This window comes from Ursus americanus, chromosome 14 (genome assembly GCF_024610735.1).
Source record: "Ursus americanus isolate L20-20 chromosome 14, mUrsAme1.1.p, whole genome shotgun sequence".
Taxonomy (NCBI): Eukaryota; Metazoa; Chordata; class Mammalia; order Carnivora; family Ursidae; genus Ursus; species Ursus americanus.
This window is the reverse complement of record NC_142140.1, coordinates 56991795-57010808: the sequence shown is the minus strand read 5'-3', so window position 1 is coordinate 57010808 and position 19014 is coordinate 56991795. Positions and strand designations below refer to the sequence as shown.

Sequence of the window (19014 nt, the reverse complement as noted above, 5' to 3'; positions counted from 1 at the left end):
GTCACGTGCAGCCTGCCCTGCCCAGCGTGGGCCCTGGGCCCAGCACCTTTCCCCTGCTATCAGCACCAGGCGGCCTCTCCCCACAGCACCCACCTCCACCAGGCTGAGGATTCTCGGGCCATCCCATGCCCCTGAGGCACTGCCTACATGCTCATCTCTGCTCCGCTGGGACACCTCGGCCAGTGAACATCCTTGGGCCTCGGTTTACCCTTCCAGACTCCTCACCATGGCCCACAAGGTCCTGCTTTCTCCTTGTCCTCACCTCCTCCAGCTCTCTCCCCCTCGCGCTCCGAGACTCCTCGCCGTTCCTCCAATGCCCCAGGCCTGGTGCTGCCCTAGGATGTTTGCACATGCTGTTCCTTCTAGGTGGAGGGCCCTTCCTCACAACACACAGCTCCCTCGCTCTCCTCCCTCAGGCCTGTTTTGTTCTCAGCTACGTCTCCTGCAACAGATTTGTACCTGGCATACACTCGGCATTTAATAAACGCTTGGCTAAATGAGCCAACTCATGGGACAGTTCTGAGTGCGAAATGTGGTCAAGCATGTGACCTGTTTACCCCAGTGCCTGGAACCCAGCAGGTACTCCACAAACATTAGCTTAGCATTGTCCAGGCAGAAAGAGAGGAACAGGGTCTCTCCTGAGCAGGGAGGGGATGCTTTGCTCTCCAGGAGGGACTTCCCTTCATAAATTAAGGCTAAATGCAGATGGATACAGGATGCCAAAAGAGCTGGGAGATCTTGGGAGTGAGATGCAGGCCTGGTGGGCTTGCGACAGCCCAGGGTGACTTCCTGGAGGAGGAAGTGAGAGCCAGAAAGTGTCAGGGATAGGATTCGAACCCAGTTCTGCTGTGCGCAGAGTGGGCTGTCTGTGGGTAGGTGCACAGGCCAGCAGAGGAAGGACACCCTCCACCGAGCTAAGTCTCCCCCAGGCCTGCTCCTGGGACAGGGGTCCCAGTTGCGTGCTGGTGGGGGTAGAGGCAGACCCCGTTGGTGGCTCTGGGCACTGAGCTGGGAGGAGGGAGGGTTCAGACACAGCCTGATGACCCCTAGGTCATCTCCTTGGAGCCATCACTGTGTTTGCCAAACAGTTGGGGAACAAAACAGGATGTCCCCCAAACTCTGTCCTCCCAGCCAATGCTTCCCAAAGGTGGCAGGGGAGGAGGGAAACCCTGGGTGTGTCCCTCCCCTTCCCACAGGCTGCCACAGCACAGTGAGGGCAGAGAAACCCCGCAAAGACAATTAAAGTGATCATAAATACCCAAGTCCTCTCCCCACAGCCCCCAGGGCTCCCACCTCCATGGGGGAAACCCTAGTCCTCCTCGTGACCCTGGCCCCTATCACCTCCCTGTCCTCCCCTCCTCCCTCTCTCCCCTCGACTCATTCTGCTCCAGACACATGGGCCTCCTCACTGTTTCTCCAACACACCAGCCCTGGTGCTGCCCCAGGGCCTTTGCACAGGCAATGCCTCCTGCCCAGAATGCTCGTCAGTCTTTGCTTATATGTCACGTCCTCTGAGAGGTCTTCTTGGATCTCCCCCTCCTACCCTCACATGCTCCCCATCGTCCGTCCCTTTTATATTTTTCATCGTCTACTAAAACTAAGACACAATTTACGTATTTTTCTTGTTTGTTGTCTGTCTCTCCAGCTGCATTGTAAGGTTTCAGAGAACAGGATTTTTTTTTTAAAGATTTTATTTTTATTTATTTGACAGAGAGAGAGAGAGACAGCCAGCGAGAGAGGGAACACAAGCAGGACCCCGGGCTCACACCCTGAGCCGAAGGCAGAAGCTTAACAACTGAGCCCCCCAGGCGCCCCCCAGAGAACAGGATTTTTATCTGGTTTGCTGCCTGCTTGGCACACAGCAGGTGCTCAACAGTATTTGTTTGTTGACCGAACAAACGAATGAACGGCAGCTTCTGGGTGTGAAGCATGTCCTAGGACTGAGCGTGGCCTCGTGACTTTCATACCCATCCCACGGAGGAGAAACGAGGGTCGGAGGAGGCAAGCAGACCCAGTTGTAGGCCAGGCTGAGACTCGACCCCAGGGCCTCATCCATCCCAAGATTTTTGCTCAGTCCATTATCTTTCCCTTCCCGCTGTCTCTGCCACACTGACTCCCCACGGCCATGCCTTTGCCCAAGCGCTCCCTCTGCAAAATGCCCTTCCCATGTGCCACTCTACCCATCCTCACCACACCTGGCCCTCCGGGGGCCCCCAGCCTTGTGGGGGAAGAGAAGGAAAGGTTGCCTGTGGCTCTAAGTCCAGGTGGAAGGGGCTTGGAGTCCTAAGAAGGTGAGCTGTGGAGAGTCAGAGCTATCCCACTGGGGTGGAGTGAAGGAAAGCTTCCTGGAGGCAGTGGCATTGGGCCTGGTGTTTGAAGATGGATGGGATGTGTCCAAGAGATGGGCGGTGGGGTGGGAGAGGACTCCAGGCCCAGCCTGGGCACAGGCCTGGAGGTGGGGGGATATGCAGAGTTCGGTGGGAATGCGGCAACATCTGTGTAGGGGTTTCATCTGCGGTGAAACCGAAAGCTCCCAAATGCCAGGGTGAAGAGTTTGGATAGTTGGTCTGAGCCATGGAGGCTCCTCTGCAGGGGCGGGGAGTGACTCTAGCTAGTGGGAGTTAGTTCAGTCTCCCAGAGCTGCCCCTGGGCCAGGTCCTAGGAAAGCCAGGGGCCACCCTGACCTCATCACATTACACTGTGGTTTCCTAACACCCCACCCAGCCACAGGGGAGTCTCAGGGGCGGCCAAGAATTCGGTCAAAGGACAGGAAGGCCCCCAAGAGACTGGCCCATGGCCCTTTCCCTACCTCTGTCTGCCCCATCCTGACTAGTGCAGCTGGAGAAATCACAGCAAGATCAGCCCCTGCGGGTCTAGGGCGGTTGGCGTAGGAGGGGCTGCCCCGCCTGGCTTCTTCTTCCCTCTGATCCCATTCTCTGCAGTTTCCAAGAAATTCATTTATACTAAAGTGTAAATAGCTTCCGTTCCAGGAAGCTACATTTGGATGCCTAACACCAGTGGGCAGGGAGCTAGTGGTGGGACCCCAGACGGAATATCAAGCTGGTCAGAGAGGCCTTCTCACTGCCTTCAAATCTCGACCCTTGGCTTGTGCCATGCAGGCATACACCTGAGCCCCCGGCACCCTGCAACTAGGACCCACCCCAGCCTGAACAGAGGCCAAAGGCCTTTGAACCACACAAAGCACCTTTATTCTGGAGCACAAACCCCAAAGGGCAAAGCAAGTGGATCTGGCAGTTCCAGCTAATGCAGCTGGATATCTTCGGGGACCCCTCAGTCCAGGGTGTAGAGGTGGGGGGTGGAGGGTGCTCACTTTCCAAAACCCTAAGTAGAAGCCATTGGGCAAAATGTGTGCTTCTGTGGGGAGTTTTGATCTGCTTCCTGGGGTGCAGGGACGGGGGCCACAGACAGATGACCCAGCTTGTGGCTAGTGGGACCCCAAGGGAAGGACTGGGGAGGGTCTGAGATCAGTGAGGCTGGTCTAGGATTCTGAATTCAGCCCCCCACCCCAACCCAGCACCTGGGTCAAGGCCCCAGCATGGGTGGTTAGTGCGTATGCACGGCCACTAGGGGGCAGCAGGGATCTCGGGATACAGGCGCGCCTCCTGCTTGCGGCCTCTGCTGCCCCATGGCCCCATCTGGTCAGAAGTCCAGCTCTGGCATCAGGGTGTGCTTGGGGCGGCTGGGGGGCGTGGGTTCCTCCTGGGGAATGTCCTCTGGGAGGGCTGGCCCGTCCCCGTGCTGGGCCTCCCAGGCTCTCTGCTGGGCCGGCCAGTCCAGGTGAGCCCAGCGAGGGTCAGGGCCCCCCACGACCTCGTCCACCAGAGTCTCCAGGTCAGACGGGGGCTCAGGCCGCTCCACAAGGATGGGCGCGAAGGGCCCCACCAGCCAGGGGAGGGGCACGGCCTGTACCACCAGCTCCAGCAGCTCGTCCACACAAGCATGGGCCCGGGCCACGCTGCCCCGGCTCTCGGCCAGGGCGGCGGCCGGCACGTCCCCGAAGCAGCGGGCGTCCGCGAAGGCAGACTGCAGGGCGTCCACACTGCGCCGCACCTCGGCCACCTTCTCCTGGGCGCCCGGGGGCAGGCCCCGCACGCTGGTCTCCAGCGCGTCCACGGTGCTCTGCAGCTCCTGCATCAGGCTCCGGGACAGCACCAGCGTCTCCAGCTCTGCCTGTGGGGGAGGGAGGGGCCTCGGATGCGCTCGCGCCCGGACCAGCGCCCCGCCTGTTTCTCCATGCACACTCCAGACAGCTAGCTCCACACTTGGTTTGAGACAAGCGGGAGCCCGGCTCCTGGCAACCCTGGGCAGATCCAGAACACCCCGACACACCCCCTGCTCACCTTCTCCCCACCACCCTACCTGGCTGCGGCGCCGGTGGCCATTCTCTGGGGAGCACTGGCTCCAATCCTCCCAAAGCTCGTGCACCTTCCTCCCACGGCGGGCCGGGGCAGTGGGTGTCATCCCGCACTGCATGAGGTTGATCTGAGGGGATGGAGACCGTGGTGATCAGAGCTGAAGGGTCTGGGGGGAGCCAGCACCCTAGGCTGGATCTGGTCTTGATAAACATTTAGAGAACATCTTCCTGCAACCCTCCCCATCTGCTGATCCAGCCTGGCCCACCTGCCCGTTCTCTCCTCTGCTCTGGGTCAGACCCTGTGACCTGTGGGTCCCCTGAAGCTCAGACTCACTTTGGGACACACTTCCCTCCACTCCATGCCCTTGCCTGGTTCACTCTAGTTTAAGTTTCAATGTAGACGTCTCCCCCTCCAGGAAGTCTTCCTTCCTCCCCTCCTGGCTGGGCAGATTCCACAGCTCCTGGCATGTTCTCCGTCCTAACTCTGATCCCCCCACTGGGCTGTGAAAGTCCTGAGGGGGCCACTGTGCCTTCGGTGCCCAGGACAGGGCAGGCATTAGGAGATAACTAGAAATACATTGTGGTCCATCTGCATTCTGGAATATGATTCAGCCTGAAAAAGGAAGGGCATGTGGACACCTGCTACAACGTGGATGGACCTTGAGGACATTGTGCTCAGTGACAAACCGACACAGGCGCTCACACGCGCCCTCTGGTGGCTGCTGTAGGGAGGACAGAGTGGGGTCCAGAATGAAGGGGGCCGGGTATCAGGTATCAGGGGCAGTTATGGGGGTTGAACCCGAGTGGGGGAAGAGGAGGGGGAGCTGTGAGCAGAGCTGGGGTACTGGCTGATGTGCGGGAAGCAAGAGCGGTGGACAAGAGGGGAGTCGAGGGTTGCTCTGGGTTTTGACCTGAGCCCCTGGAAGGATGGATGTTGAGATGCAGGAGGAGCAGGTTAGGGGCGTCTGAACTTACCAAGCTGAGTTAAGTGGGAGCTGCCGTGTTCCTTTGGAGTAGGAGGGATGGGCAGTGGGGGAAGAGGCTAGGACCTACAGGCGGCGGAGGACTGGGATTGGTGGCAGGAAAGCAAGGGAAGGGGTACTTTCTCTCTCTCCTGAATGACCCTAACTGCCTATAAATTCCAGCTCCTACTCCCCCCCCCTCGCCGCCACCGGATGAAACCCTTCCTGTCTCCCCAGGCTGAGCCGTGACCCTCCTGAGCTGTCCCAGGCCCGTGTCCCCGCTCTGCCCCAACCCGGAACACACACAACTGGAGGCAGCTGAGCTCGGCTGTGCCTCCCCCTTCAGACCAGCTCAGGCCCAGGGACTCAGCTGGTACTCAGTTCATGCCTACTGGCCTGCATCACGGTGCGGGAGGGGACAGAAGGCTCTCACCAGCTCCAGCGTCTCCTGCAGCTCAGCCAGCGTGTCCTGGGCATGGTGTTTCTTCTGCCTCAGTTTCCCCAGGGAGTGTTCATACGCCAGGTGGCGGAGCCGCGCCGACAGGGAGCCCAGACGTACAAAGTAGCCCTGATGTCTCCTCTGCTCCTCCACGGAGCCCACTTCCGGGCCCTCAGCCTCAGCTGCCAGGGCCGCTGGAGGATGGGATGGGGGAGGTGTCAGCATGGTCACCCTCACCACATCTGCTCACCCTCCTTCTGGGTTGACAAGCCCATGGACTCCCAAATTTATCATTTTCCTTTACCAATATCAACTCACTTAACCTTCCCCAAAACCTATGACGTAGGCGCTACTATTAGCCCCATTTACAGATGAGGAACACTGAGGCAAAGGGAGATGAGTGCCATGGTGTGCAAAAGGCGGACCCGGGAGTCCAGCCCAGGCACTCTCAACCCCTCTGCTAAACGGGCTGTGAAGACTCTCTTACAAGTGCTTGGCACACAGTAGGTGCTTCATAAACGCCATCAGCCTTCCTGCAGAGGAGGGAGTGTCTCGGCACATTCCTCTAGCGCTTTCATAAAGCAGGGGTTGAGAAGACAGATCGTCTCTGAGATTTTATTTTTGAAGTCCTCTCTACCCCTCAACGTGGGACTCGAACTCACAACCCCGAGATCAAGAGTCGCGTGCTCCCCCGACTGAGCCGGCCAGACACCCCGGGAGAGGGCAGCTGCCATTCAGCCCGAGTGTTTAGTGTTGGAGGACAAGCCACAAACCAGGATTGGGAGGGGACAAACTGATGTTAAATGCATGAGATGGAGGTAAACACTCTAGAGGCGCTGCCTAGGCCCGTACTACAAACAGGAGGGCCACCAGTTTGGGGCCGTCGCCCTCGAGTCTCTAAGCCCCGTACACGCTTAGGGTCTGCGCGGTCTGGCTTCCAGCAGGATGTGGGTCGGGGGGCCGTGGACGTGGATGGGGACATCAGGCCTGGGCTCCAGCTCGGTGTTTCCTGATGAACTGCTGTGTGGCCCTGCCCACGTCCTGGACTTCTCTGACCCATAACCTCCGGGGATGCGGACAGGGCAGAAGGATTCAGGGGCAGGCCAGGGCGGGAGGGTGCCGGCCTCACCGAGCTCGTCCTCAGTCATGGGCAGGAAGTGGTCCACCAGCTCCTCCGACTTGCCCAGCACGACGTCCACGGCGTGGCTCACGGAGCGCTTCAGCTCCACGCTCCAGCGGCGGCTCTGCCGGGCCAGGCCCACCACGCCCGTCACACCACTGGCCACCGTATCCTTGGCCGAGGTCACCACCTGGTGGGAGGGGGCCCCTTCCAGATTTTGGTTCCCTTCTCTCTGCCCGGTTCCCCAGGGCTGGGTGTCAAGGGGTCCCTGGCCCCTCCTGGCTCTGGGCCTCAATTTCCCCTCTATACAATGGAGGAAAAGAAACGTTCTCCCCCATGGGGTTGTTGAGGGGATGATGGGCCCCAACTGGCGTATCTTAAGCGCTCGATACACTCGGGTGCTGATTATTTTAATTTGGCTGGTGTTTTTTAAGTTGGGCCAAAACCTGACTCAGCCCTCCCCCTGCCCCCACCCCGGGTCTGGCTGGCCCAGGTGTCCAGGCTGGCCCCGGGGGAGGTTGTGCTGCTCCCTCCCAACTCCACCCCTCCCTGGGTCCCCACAGCACCGTCTCCGAAGGTTGCTGGAGAAAAGGCAGCTTCTCCTCCAGCTTGTCCAGGCCCCTGCAGGCGAGATTGTTCACTGTGGCCACTGGAGGGGAGAGGCAGGGAGTGAGGGCAAGACAGGTAGGGAGAGGTAGAGGGAGGCCTGGGCCGCCCTGCGAGGGGCTGGGGACCCTGAGGTTGTGGGTGGGGGACCAGGCTGGACCCCATCTCCACTGCCCTCCCTGCCTCAGCCCTGCCACTGGGCTGCCACCAGCGCCAAGGTGACTCCTCGCTCATGCATGGCTCAGACGCCCTGGCGAGCAGGCTCAAGGTCATGCAAACTGGCAGAGGAGGAGGCAAGGGAGGCCCTGAGCTGGGACCCTCAGGTGACACCCTTCCTCGGTCAGATGTGGATCCAAGGGTCTTTCTGCCCCACACCCACCCCTGTGCCAGATTGGACGCCTCGGCTGGCCCCAGGAGTCCAGGGAGATGTGGGGCTTGGGACATATGGGGGCAACGACAGAGAGGTAGACAGGGAAGGAGGTGGACAGGCAAAGGGACCTGAGGTATGTCGGGCCACTCAACAAGGGAAGACATCAAGACGCACAGAATGGGGACAGAAAGAGGGGGGCCCCAGGTAAACAGCTAAGGATGGTGGTCCAGGAGATCAAACCACAGAGGGATGCAGTGGGGGGGTGGGCAGGCAGAGAACAGGAGATGGCGCTGGCAGGACTGGGGGAGGGTGAGACGGGTGGATGGCGGTACAGGCAGGTGGACGGACTAATGGCATACACGGTAGGTAAGACTGAGGAGGTCCCAGCTCAGCAGGTCCCTTCCAGAGCATGTCATGCGGCTGGAGCAGGGGAGGACGAAGCAGTGGGACAAACCACAGGACCCACGGTCACGGGCTGGGTAGGGGGACTCACGCTGGGGCTGCAGGTGGCTGAGCAGCGGCTGGGCATGGTCCAGGGCGCGGGTGGTCAGGCCACACACGCAGTGCTCAGCCAGGCGGCAGGCGGAGCCCAGCAGCGGGTGCCTGTCCTTAGCCGCGCTGTAAGCATCGAAGACCGCGCTGCACGTGCTCCTGACCAGCGGCAGGGCCACCACACGCTGCACCACGTTCTGCGGGAAGAGGCAGCATCAGAGGGGCCCCCGGGGGTGTGGGGAGCTCAGCCACACCTCAGTCCACCTTCCCTCTCTGGGCCAGGATGACGAGGCGGGGTGAGAGCGTTGGGGAGACTGCACACGTAACTTGGGGCTTTGGCCTCCCCATCTGTAAAATGGGTTTCTGGGGCTGGCAGATTCGCACAGCCAACGGGTGGGAAGTGCAGGGAGCAGGGACCGGTGCAGAGTCTGTATGGCGATGCTGCGGCTTGTGCTGCTGCTGAGGACAGTGCCCCGGTGGTGGACACAGGGACAGGTACCAGCAGAGACTCAGAGGCAGGGGAGGGAGAGACGCTCCCCGCCCCCGGCATCACTGTGCCCCTCTGGGAAATGGGTAGCCGATGCCACCCCCTCCATGGTCCAGCAAGGATAGGAAGGAAAGGGGGTACCTGGTCTGACACTGTCGCAGAAGGGATATCCCCCCGCCCTGGCCTGTGCCCCTGCTCCGTGGGTGGGGCAGCCTCTCACCTGCTGGTTCTGTTCCCACAAGCTGGTTCTGGGGGGGTGAGCAGCCTCATCTTCTGACATGCCTGCTGCCAACACCCTGAGGGGCAGGACAGAGTGAGACGGGCCTCTACACACCAGCCCTCCTGGGTCCTGCCCAGGCCTTTGGTTCTGTCCCCCTGGGCTTTGTGACTTGGGCAAGTATTGTTCTCTCTTGGGGCCTCAGTTCCCTCAAAATAGGGTAATGATGGGGCGCCTGGGTGGCTCAGTTGGTTGAATGTCTAACTCCTGGTTTTGGCTCAGGTCATGATCTCAGGGTCCTGAGGCCTGTGTTGGTCTCTGTGCTCAGCAGGGGGTCTGCTTGAGATTTTTCTCCCTTGACCTCTGCCCCTCCCCTGCTTGCATACACACACACACACACACACACACTCTCTCTCTCTCTCTCTCAAATAAATAAGTAAATCTAAAAAAAATAGGGTAATGATAATACCTACCTCACAGTGTCCTGAGGGACAGGGACAATGCAGGCACAGGGCTCTGCACACAGTAGGTGCACACTAGAGAGCTCTGGCAAGGTGGGGATACTGTAGTGATTCAAAGCATGGACTCTGGAGAGAGAAAGACCTGGGTTCAAATCCTGCCATTACCTGCTGTGTGACTTTGGGCAAGTGCCTTCACCGCTCTGAGCTGTTTCCTCTTCTGCGAAAGAGAAGAGGTCCCTCCTGCCCCTGCCCTCCCCCCGACTCACCCTTCCTGGACAGAACTGCACACGCAGCCCCTGCAGGGGTGGAGGTGGTAGAGGCAGAATCCCGATAAACCCACAGACTGACAGGGAAACTGAGGCGGACAGCAGGTCCATGGTGTTTCCAGGGCCACTCATCTAAGCAGACTCAGAGTGGGGAGTTCGACCTGAGACTCCTCGCTCGCAGCTCTTCTCTTATCCCCACCCTGTGCCCTCAGAGCCCTGGTCCCCGCCCAACTGGGTCCTGAGCTTCAGCCAACTGGGCCAAGGGTCTCGGCCACCTGCTCCGGCCCGTCATCCCCCTCCCCTCTCACGCTTCCGGATCCTCTCCCGCCCACCTGATCTGGAGATCCCAAACCTGCGGGGCTCTCCTGGACGCCCTCCGCGTGGCACTCACCTGGGCACGCGCAGCCGCAGCCCCCAGTACCGCTGCAGACCCCAGACTTGGGCTCCAGTCTCCGCCCACCGCTGGCCCCGCCCGCCTTATAGAGGCTCGGGGGGAGGGGCCTTCGGGGACTGACCAATGGGGCGGGGCCGTGCGGAGGCGTGTCCTAGGGGCGGGGCTCCAGCCCACCCTCCCCAACCCGCGCGTTTCTTTCGGGCTCGGGGTGGCCTCTGTGATTGTCATAGTTACTTAAGAACGCTGGATGCCCCAGGATTGAGCTACTTCCGTTGGCCGCTTTTGGCCACCTGTCACCCTGCTGTTGACGCGGAGACAGTGGAGGATGGTCCCAGCCCCCACCGCCTCACCGAGGAGTGACCTTGGACGAGTCCTCAAGGTCTTTCTTGTTATTTTAAAAATCTGCCATTTAACTCAGCCAGGATTCAGGCCGGCTCAATCCCTTGGATCCCCATTTTACAGATGAGCAAATCGAGGGATCCAATTCAAACCCGGCTCTGCCAGATTCCAAGCCCCTCCCTCGCTTTCATTATCATGCTTGGAATGACCACCAATGTGGGCATGACCATTCTTCCAGGGAGCATTCCCCCAAACACCCAGAGGTCCCCCCCAGATCTGACTCTGGCTCCCAATATGCCCAGCACCGTGTCAGCAGGTGGCCCAAGGTTCTGAGTTGGAAGAACACAGGCTCCTATGCCTTCGGCTCCACCCAGTCTTCCCAGGCCCGCCCTAGGTGGCTATCCCCTGGGTTGTCACAGGCCAGCATGACAAATTGTTTGGAGACCTGAAGCCATCTGGTTTGATTTAAACCTTCCCCAGGACACGAGCTCTGGCAGGAATCCACCGGTAAAATGATACTCTGGGCAATGGTCAGTGTTTTATTTCCAGTTAAGTCCTGGGTGGGGGGAGGGGGAGGAGGAGCCACGGGCCATCAGATCCCAACTGCCATCCTTTTGGAAGCTCATGTCCTGCACCCCAGGCCCTGGGTCAGGGCTCTTTTTCCTTTTCCTTCCTCCTGGGGAGGACTAGAAAGTCAGCCTGGAAGATGGTCTGAACACAGTGAGTTAGTTCAGCACTCCAGTTCCATTCCACAGCTATTTATTAACCCCTCGGGCCCGACCCCAAACTGAATGATGCTGGCTATGAGGGAACCCAGCCCCGCATTCGGAGAGGCCCCCCCCCAAAGTGGGGGAGGCAGAACCAGACAGAGACAACCCCCCAGTGTAGCCAGCGCTGGGCCAGAGGGAGGCGCAGGTTGAGGGAGCCTGGAGACCAAGAGGTCTGGAAAACAGGGGAAGACATTCTCTTTTCTTTTTCTTTTCTTTTAAGTAGGCTCCATGCCCAGCGTGGGGCTTGAACTCACGACCCTGAGATTAAGAGTCTCATGCTCTACCGACTGAGCCAGCCGGGTGCCCCCAGGGAAAGACCTTCTTGGAAGAGGGTACAAGGAGGCTGGAGAGCCCAATGTGCACTTGGGGCAGCGTGGGCCAAGCCACTCTAGAAAGCCGAAGGGGAATTATTTGCTAAGTACCGTGCAGTGTGATGACAGGCCTGCCTCCCCACCCCAGCCCCAGGCCTCAGTGGGACTCAGCTGCTTCCAGGAGCAGCTGTCCCTTTGAGGCTTCAGGCCCAGCACAGCGTGTGGCATTCCGGGAGAACATCTTGTCTCTGTTGGCCACGAGCCACCCATAGAGGTCGTCCAGGTTCTGATCACAGATCCAGGGATTCCCAGAGATGTCGAAGCCGTCCTTCATGTCCCGGGTGGGCTGCCCCAGGGATGTCCAGAGCCCCTGGGGCACGCTGGTGAGCAAGTTGTTGGAGAGATCGAGCATGTCTAGTTGCTGCAAGCCTCGGAAGGCGCCGGCTGCCACTGTGGCCAGCCTGTTGTCGTTCAGGAAAAGGTAGCGCAGGTCTGGCTGGGGTGCCAAGAGCCCCTCTCTAAGCACCTGCAATCTGTTGCCCTCCAGGTGCAGCCTTTCCAACTGCAGGGGGCCCCTCAGAAGGTCAGGGGGCAAAGTCTTCAACTGGTTATCGCTGAGGTCAAGGAAGCGCAGGGAGGTGACGTTGGCCAACAGCCCCGGGGGCAGTGTCTGGAGGCGGTTCCCGGATAGGTCCAGATGCGCCAGGGCTTTGAGCCCCTGCAGCCACGAGGGCTCCAGGATTTCCAGCCGATTCTCCTTCAGCACCAGGGTGTGGAGAGCGGCCGAGGCCTGGAAGAGGCCGGGGGGCAGCCGGGTCAGGGCGTTGCGGGTGAGGTCGAGCACCCTCAGCAGGGGCGCTGGCAGCAGGAGCTTGGGCGAGAGGCTCTGCAGCTGGTTGGTGGAGAGGTGCAGCTCCTGGAGCCTAGACACACCCTGGAGGGTGTCTGGCCTCAGCTGCGTGAGGTTGAAGAACTCCACCACCAGGTAGACGGTGTCGGCTGGGAAGCGGTGAGGGAGTTTGGCAGGTGGGTGGCAGGAGACAGAGCTGCCATTGCTGGACTCGAACACCAAGCAGGTGTCACGCTTTGGGGTGACATCCTGGGCTGAGGCCACGCATAGCAGCAGCAGGAACAGTGTTCCAGAAAGGTGGGAGCTCAGGCGTCCCCGGCTGCAGGCAATGACAGAAGATACGCCTTGCTTGGTGAAAGCGTCCCCAGACTCAGCCAACTATTTCCTGTCTCCATTTCCAGCGCCCTGGAAGATCCCACCCCATGGCTCCCCCGGTCTTGTGCAGTCACCCCTGCTCCTCTCCTGGCTTCCATTCTCACCCCGCCCCCCGCAGCCGCCAGAAGTAGCTGCTGTTCCAGAGAGCAGTCTCTCCGAAAACTGAGTTTCTCAGTCTGACCCATAAATGCTACCCTTCCTCATGGCCAGCCCAGCCCCACCCAGCTGTTAATTATTTACAGTCAAATTTGCTAATTTCTTGCTAATTTCTTCTGTTCTGGCCTGTTTTCTGGGTCATTCCTTATCTCTCTGGCTCCACATATTGAAGCCAGGGCCAGTGAACTCCTACTTATCCTGCAAAGCCCCAGCCCCAATACTCTCTTTTCCATGAAGCTCTCTCTGACTTTCCCAAGGTTTCCCCTCTGGCCTCCTCCTCTTTTCGTCCAAACAAGGTTATGTTTCTTTCTCTGATGGAGCTGCAGCTCCGTCTCACTCCGAAGTGCTTGGGTACAACCCAGGGCTCCCGAAGGAACTCTGAACGTGGAAAGTGCATCCTGCTTTGTGCAGATCTGGGACAGGCATTTGGCCTGGGGATGGGGTGGTTTACAGTGGGAACCATAATCCTTGGAGGGCTGGCACTTCTGCCCTCCCGGTCCCTCCAGTGGGCCCCTGATGGGGTGTCAGTCGGGTGGTGTTGGCGGGCCTCCAGCTCTCTGTCTGGCCTGGGGAGCACCTGGGAGTTCTGTAGTGAGTGTGTGTACAAGAGCGTGTCTGTCTGTAGTTGCAGCCTGTCCGTCCGTCCCAGCCTGCAGATCTACGTTTACCCTGTGACTTCAGCGCATCAGACAGAACTGTCTAGTATCCAGGTCTGCCCACCATGGGCAGGGTGGGGGCTTACCTCTGGTTTCGCTCTGGGCTCCAAGAGGACATGACGGCCTCTCTCTTTTCCATCTGTGTACCCTTTGCTGGTAAGGTAGCCTTATATCTGCCGGGACTGGGGGCAGGGCCACCCACCCCAGGGAAGTCCTCACCCACATCCTGTTCCCTGTTCCCGTCAGTGGCTGGACCTGAGCCAGGCAGGGGAAAGGGAGTGGTCAGAATTGCAAAATTGCTTCCTGGCAGGGAGAGGTCAGGAGGGGGGTTGCCTGCCCCTTTCTCTGCTGCTTCTACCCAGTTTTTCAGTCCCCTGATTCCTGCTTTTGGGGAGTGGGTACCCAAGAGTCTCCGGGGCTGAATCCCTGCTTCCCCCAATCCAGGAATCAAGGATCATGTTTGCAAGGCACCATTCCTGGGGGTTAGGGACAGCTCTTTAAGCAAAAGATACGCTTTACAATAAATTTGAGCAACCAGAAAACTCAGTGAAGAGAACAAAAAGCACTTGTCTTGAGTTCATGACATATTGTTGTTGGCCTTTTTTTTTTTTAATGAAACAATTTCTAGAAAACTGATTTCAAAAGCAAGCGATGCCCAAAGTCTCCACAGTCTTTGAACAACGGCCTAGGAGGGACAACACCTGGCTCTGGCTCTCAGCTCTGCTAGGAATGGCTTTATTTTGTGATCTTGGGCAAGTGGCTTAACTTTTCTTGACCTCAGTTTCCATATCTGTGAAGTTGAACTCAGCCTCCAAGGGCCCCTTGTTCTCTTTCTTTCTTCATCTGAAGCTAACGTGCTATTTGTTTTGAATCTTTCTTATTCCTAATAAATGCATTTGGAGGCTACGAATTTCCCCTTGAGAACTGCTTTGGCTGCAGCTCACGGGTTTGGCTATTCAATGCTTTCATTTCTGTTGCGTTCTAAACTTTCAGGTGTGATGTGTTATCTTTACCTGCACCCAGGGCTCTCATCACGCCTGGCCATGGCTTCTTCTCCCCAGCCCAATCTCTGAAGAGTTTTGTCTCTGTTGAGGTGTGAGAATGAATATGAGTTCTGTCTTGTGGACACATAGGTTCAGAGACAACCATGCAGGCTGACCATGACAGGCATAAAGAAAGACAGACGGATATCCTCATGAATACACAGATACAACACGGAGATGGGTGAAAATACATAGACGCACACAGAGACACAGACAAACCAGGACACGTCAGACAGAATAATAGATCCATAGAGTTGGACACACAAAAACAGACACCCACAAAATAGGCAAAGGACCTAAACAGACAGTTTTCCAAAGAAGACATCTAGGTGGCTAACAGGTACACGAAAGGTGCTCAACACCACTCATCATCAGGAAAATGCAAATAAAACCCCAATGAGGGGCGCCTGGGTAGCGCAGTCGTTAAGCGTCTGCCTTCGGCTCAGGGCGTGATCCCGGCATTATGGGATCGAGTCCCACATCGGGCTCCTCCGCTGGGAGCCTGCTTCTTCCTCTCCCACTCCCCTGCTGTGTTTCCTCTCTCGCTGGCTGTCTCTCTCTGTCAAATAAATAAATAAAATCTAAAAAAAAAAAAACCCAATGAGATATTACCTCACACTTGTCAGAATAACTAGAATCAAAAAGACAAGAAATAACAAGGGTTGGCGAGGATGTGGAAAGGAACTCTTGGGTACTGTTGGTGGGAAAGCCAATTGGTTCAGCCACTGTGGAGAGCAGTATGGAGGCCCCTCAAAAAATTAAAAGTAGGTATATATGATCCAGCTAATCCCACTTCTGGGTATTTATCCGAAGAAAACAAAACAGTAACTTGAAAAGATATATGTATTCCTTGTTTGTTGCAGTATTATTCACAAGAGCCAAGACATGAAAACATTCTAAGTGTTATCGACAAATGGATGGATAAAGAAGATGTGGTTTTATTTTTATTTTTTATTTTTTATTTATTTTTTTTTAAAGATTTTATTTATTTACTTGACAGAGATAGAGACAGCCAGCGAGAGAGGGAACACAAGCAGGGGGAGTGGGAGAGGAAGAAGCAGGCTCATAGCGGAGGAGCCCGATGTGGGGCTCGATCCCATAACGCCGGGATCACACCCTGAGCCGAAGGCAGACGCTCAACCGCTGTGCCACCCAGGTGCCCCAGAAGATGTGGTTTTAAAAAGAAAGAAAGAAAGAAAGAAAGAAAGAAAGAAAGAAAGAAAGAAAGAAAGAAAGAAAGAAAGAAAGAGAAAAAGAAAGAAAGAAAGAAAGAAAGAAAGAAAGAAAGAAAGAAAGAAAGAAAGAAAGAAAGAAAGAAAGAAGGGGCGCCTGAGAGGCTCAATCGGTTAAGCGTCTGCCTTCGTCTGCCTTCGGCTTAGTTCATGATCCTGGAATCCCAGGACTGAGTCCTGTATCGGGCTCCCTGCTCAGTGGGGAGTCTGCTTCTCCCTCTGCCCCTCACCTTGCCCATGGTCTCGCTCGCTTGCTCTCTTTCTCTCTCTCAAATAAAGAAAACCTTGAAAGAAGAAAGAAGAAAGAGAAAGAAAGGAAAGAAAGAGAGAGAGAAAGAAAGAAAATGTGACATACACATACACTGGAAAATTATTCAAAGGTAAAAAAAGAAGAAAATGCTGCCATTTGCAACAATGTTATTGAATCTTGAGGGTATTACCCTAAGTGAAATACATCAGGCAGAGAAAGACAGATACCATATACTCTCAATTATATGTGGAATTAAAAAAACCCGAAACCGAGAGCAGGATGGTGGCTGCCAGGGGCTGGGGTTGCAGGAAATGGGAGCTGTTGGTCTAGGGCTACAACCCTGCAGTTCTAAGATGAGAACATCCAGGAGGCGTCATGTACGACATGGTGACTGTAGTTAACCGTGACCGTACACAGTAACGTTACATACTTGAAAACTGCCGAGACAGTAGCTCTTAAATGTTCTCATCACTTCCGCCAGGAACGGATTTATCGTGGTGACCCTAGTGCAATATCTACATACATCAAGTCACCGAGTCGCACACCTGAAACGTACACAATGCCGAACATCAAACCTCTGTCAACCAGGCTGAAGAAACAGGGGCGCCTGGGTGGCACAGCGGTTAAGTGTCTGCCTTCGGCTCAGGGCGTGATCCCGGCGTGATGGGATCGAGCCCCACATCAGGCTCCTCTGCTATGAGCCTGCTTCTTCCTCTCCCACTCCCCCTGCTTGTGTTCCCTCTCTCGCTGGCTGTCTCTCTCTCTGTCAAATAAATAAATAAAATCTTAAAAAAAAAAATCTTAAAAAAAAAAAGGCTGAAGAAACAGACACACACAGGTTCAGGAGATGCTAAGGGACGTCATCATCTTTGCTTACTATGCTAACAATCTCCCCCACGACAAGGGGGAACCGGATCTGTTTTGTCCACTGCTCAGTCCCCAGAGCCCAGCATGCAGCAGGCGCTTCGTGGACCAGGGTGGGAAGGAGGGAGTGTGCGTAAAGGCATAGCGCCAAAGAGATCTCTTAAAGTGAAATCAGATCCCGCCCCCTGCTTAAAATCCTCGGATGGTTCCCTGTTCCATAAAATAAAATTCATTAGGCTGGGAGGGGGATAGGATGGGGAGTTCATGTTTAAAGGGGACAGAGTTTTTCTTTGGAAAGCTGCAGAATTTCTGGGGATGGATGGTGGGGGTGGGTGCCCAGCGGTGTGAGTGTGCTTCATGCCACTGAACTGTGCGCTTAAAAAGGGTTCCAAATGGGGCGCCTGGGTGGCTCAGTCGTTAAGCGTCTGCCTTCGGCTCGGGGTGTGATCCCGGGGTCCTGGGATCGAGCCCTGCATCGGGTTCCCTGCTCCGTTGGGAGCCTGCTTCTTCCTCTCCCACTCCCCCTGCTTGTGTTCCCTCTCTCTCTGTCTCTCTTTCTCTGTCAAATAAATAAATAAAATCTTAAAACGAAACAAAAACACAAACACAAAATGGTTCCAATGGTGCATTTGAATTTATGTGGATTTTACCACAACAAAAAAAGTTTACACTCCTCATCTGCCTGGAGCCCTGTCCCTCCTCTCCCTCCTCATCTGCACCTGCTTCTGCCCAGCCCTCCTCGTGCTGCTGGGGGCCACTGTGGCCATCTTTCCCCTCCTCCAAGCCCCTTCCCACCGAGGGGCTTGCACTGGCTGCTCCTTCTGCCTGAGCACCTTCCTGCAGCTGCTTCCTCACGTCACCTCTCAGCTCAAGTGTCACCTCCCCCACAGGCCCTCTTCGACCACCCCCACCCTCGCACATTATCTGGCCCAATCTTCGCTGCGCATATCGCTACTGCAAAGCCCGTCCTAATTCGTGTGTATGGGGCCGGTGTGGTGTCCCCCCACTAGGCCGTGAACTCCATGAGGACAGGGATCTTCGTCCCCAGCAGTGCCTGGCACGTAGCACACTAAATATTTGCCCGAGGATGAATCAGAAACTGGCCCCATCCAGATGAAGATACCGCCTCCCGCCATTTCCACACCTAGTTCCCCCAAATTCTGCTTGTTGCCATGAGTCTCACGGGAGACTCCCAACTGCTCAGGCAAGTGTGGCCCAGGTCCCGCCCCCCAGAGACAGCAGACCCAGAGTCTTGGGGGCCGGTGGTTGTAAACAGTTTTATTGATGGGGAGGGGGTTGGGGGAGGCAAACTCCAGAGAGGGTCCAGGACTCAGCTGGCCACTCAGCTGGCATGCATGGTCAGCTGGAGGTCAAGGGAGAGGTCACAAGGGGACGGGTGGCATGGGACCCTCTGACCACCCTGGGGCCGTATTTACAGTGGGGCCCGCCCGCCTTCCCCGCCCCCAGACCACCAAGCCCTTTAGACAGCTGCTGCCAATATGACTTCTGGGCAGGCCCTCCCGGCCCCCCTGCCCAAAACCCCTTCTTGTCTCCCCCTCAAACTTCTAACCGGCACCTTGGAGGCCCCCCGGCCTTCTGGAAGCCCCGGCGCCGGCTCAGCCAACGCCCAGGCCGCTGGGGCCACCACCTCGTACACAGACAGGTACACTGCACGCGTGGCCCGCCGCGACACACACACACACGCCGGCAGCAGCCCTCGTGGGCACACACACACACACACCTCCCTCCCCTTCCTGGCCCCTTGCACACGAACACGGCATGCACACACACACACACACCCACACACGCCAGGAGCCTGGGTCGAGGAGGGGCCTGGAAAGGGGGGGCGGGGAGGTTGGGTCTGCAGATGCGGCCCCTCCCCCGTCCTGCCGCCTCCAAGCTCCGCCCCCCCTGGCTGACACCCCGAGAACGGAGTTGTGCAATTGGATAGAAATCTGCAAAAGAAACGCCAATTGGAA

At 57.1% G+C, this 19014-nt stretch overlaps 2 protein-coding genes and 1 non-coding gene across 4 annotated transcripts; all 3 read right to left on the bottom strand.

The window, feature by feature from the left end:
- Positions 1-3186: 3186 nt before the first annotated feature.
- PLIN5 (perilipin 5) lies at positions 3187-10313 on the bottom strand. 2 transcript variants are annotated; one of them, XM_045804339.2, is made up of 9 exons: positions 10187-10313; positions 9542-9655; positions 9072-9147; positions 8366-8561; positions 7463-7545; positions 6906-7086; positions 5771-5970; positions 4381-4503; positions 3187-4191 (listed from the first exon to the last, which is right to left on the bottom strand). In XM_045804339.2, the coding sequence occupies exons 3-9, from the start codon at positions 9129-9131 to the stop codon at positions 3661-3663; spliced, it is 1374 nt and encodes a 457-aa protein (XP_045660295.2). In that variant the 5' UTR covers positions 9132-9147; positions 9542-9655; positions 10187-10313; the 3' UTR covers positions 3187-3660. The 2 variants fall into 2 exon arrangements, with proteins under 2 accessions (XP_045660295.2, XP_087723506.1); XM_087867380.1 differs by lacking the exon at positions 10187-10313 and adding an exon at positions 9796-10009.
- Positions 10314-11046: 733 nt separating this feature from the next.
- Positions 11047-13834, bottom strand: LRG1 (leucine rich alpha-2-glycoprotein 1). Its single transcript, XM_045804338.2, has 2 exons — positions 13733-13834; positions 11047-12778 (listed from the first exon to the last, which is right to left on the bottom strand). The coding sequence occupies exons 1-2, from the start codon at positions 13783-13785 to the stop codon at positions 11767-11769; spliced, it is 1065 nt and encodes a 354-aa protein (XP_045660294.2). The 5' UTR covers positions 13786-13834; the 3' UTR covers positions 11047-11766.
- On the bottom strand, positions 11528-11600 carry TRNAK-CUU (transfer RNA lysine (anticodon CUU)). The gene has a single exon. It is a non-coding gene; the product is annotated as a tRNA-Lys (tRNA).
- Positions 13835-19014: the final 5180 nt, after the last annotated feature.

Coding starts and splice junctions, on each gene's coding strand:
- PLIN5 (XM_045804339.2), bottom strand. CDS start 9,131: ATGTCAGAAGATGAGGCTGCTCACCCCCCCAGAACCAGCTTGTGGGAA. Junction 7,546..8,365: donor CAGCCACCTGCAGCCCCAGC/GTGAGTCCCCCT, acceptor TCTCCCCTCCAG/TGGCCACAGTGAACAATCTC. Junction 5,971..6,905: donor CATGACTGAGGACGAGCTCG/GTGAGGCCGGCA, acceptor CCCATCCTCCAG/CGGCCCTGGCAGCTGAGGCT.
- LRG1 (XM_045804338.2), bottom strand. CDS start 13,785: ATGGAAAAGAGAGAGGCCGTCATGTCCTCTTGGAGCCCAGAGCGAAAC. Junction 12,779..13,732: donor AGCCCAGAGCGAAACCAGAG/GTAAGCCCCCAC, acceptor CATTGCCTGCAG/CCGGGGACGCCTGAGCTCCC.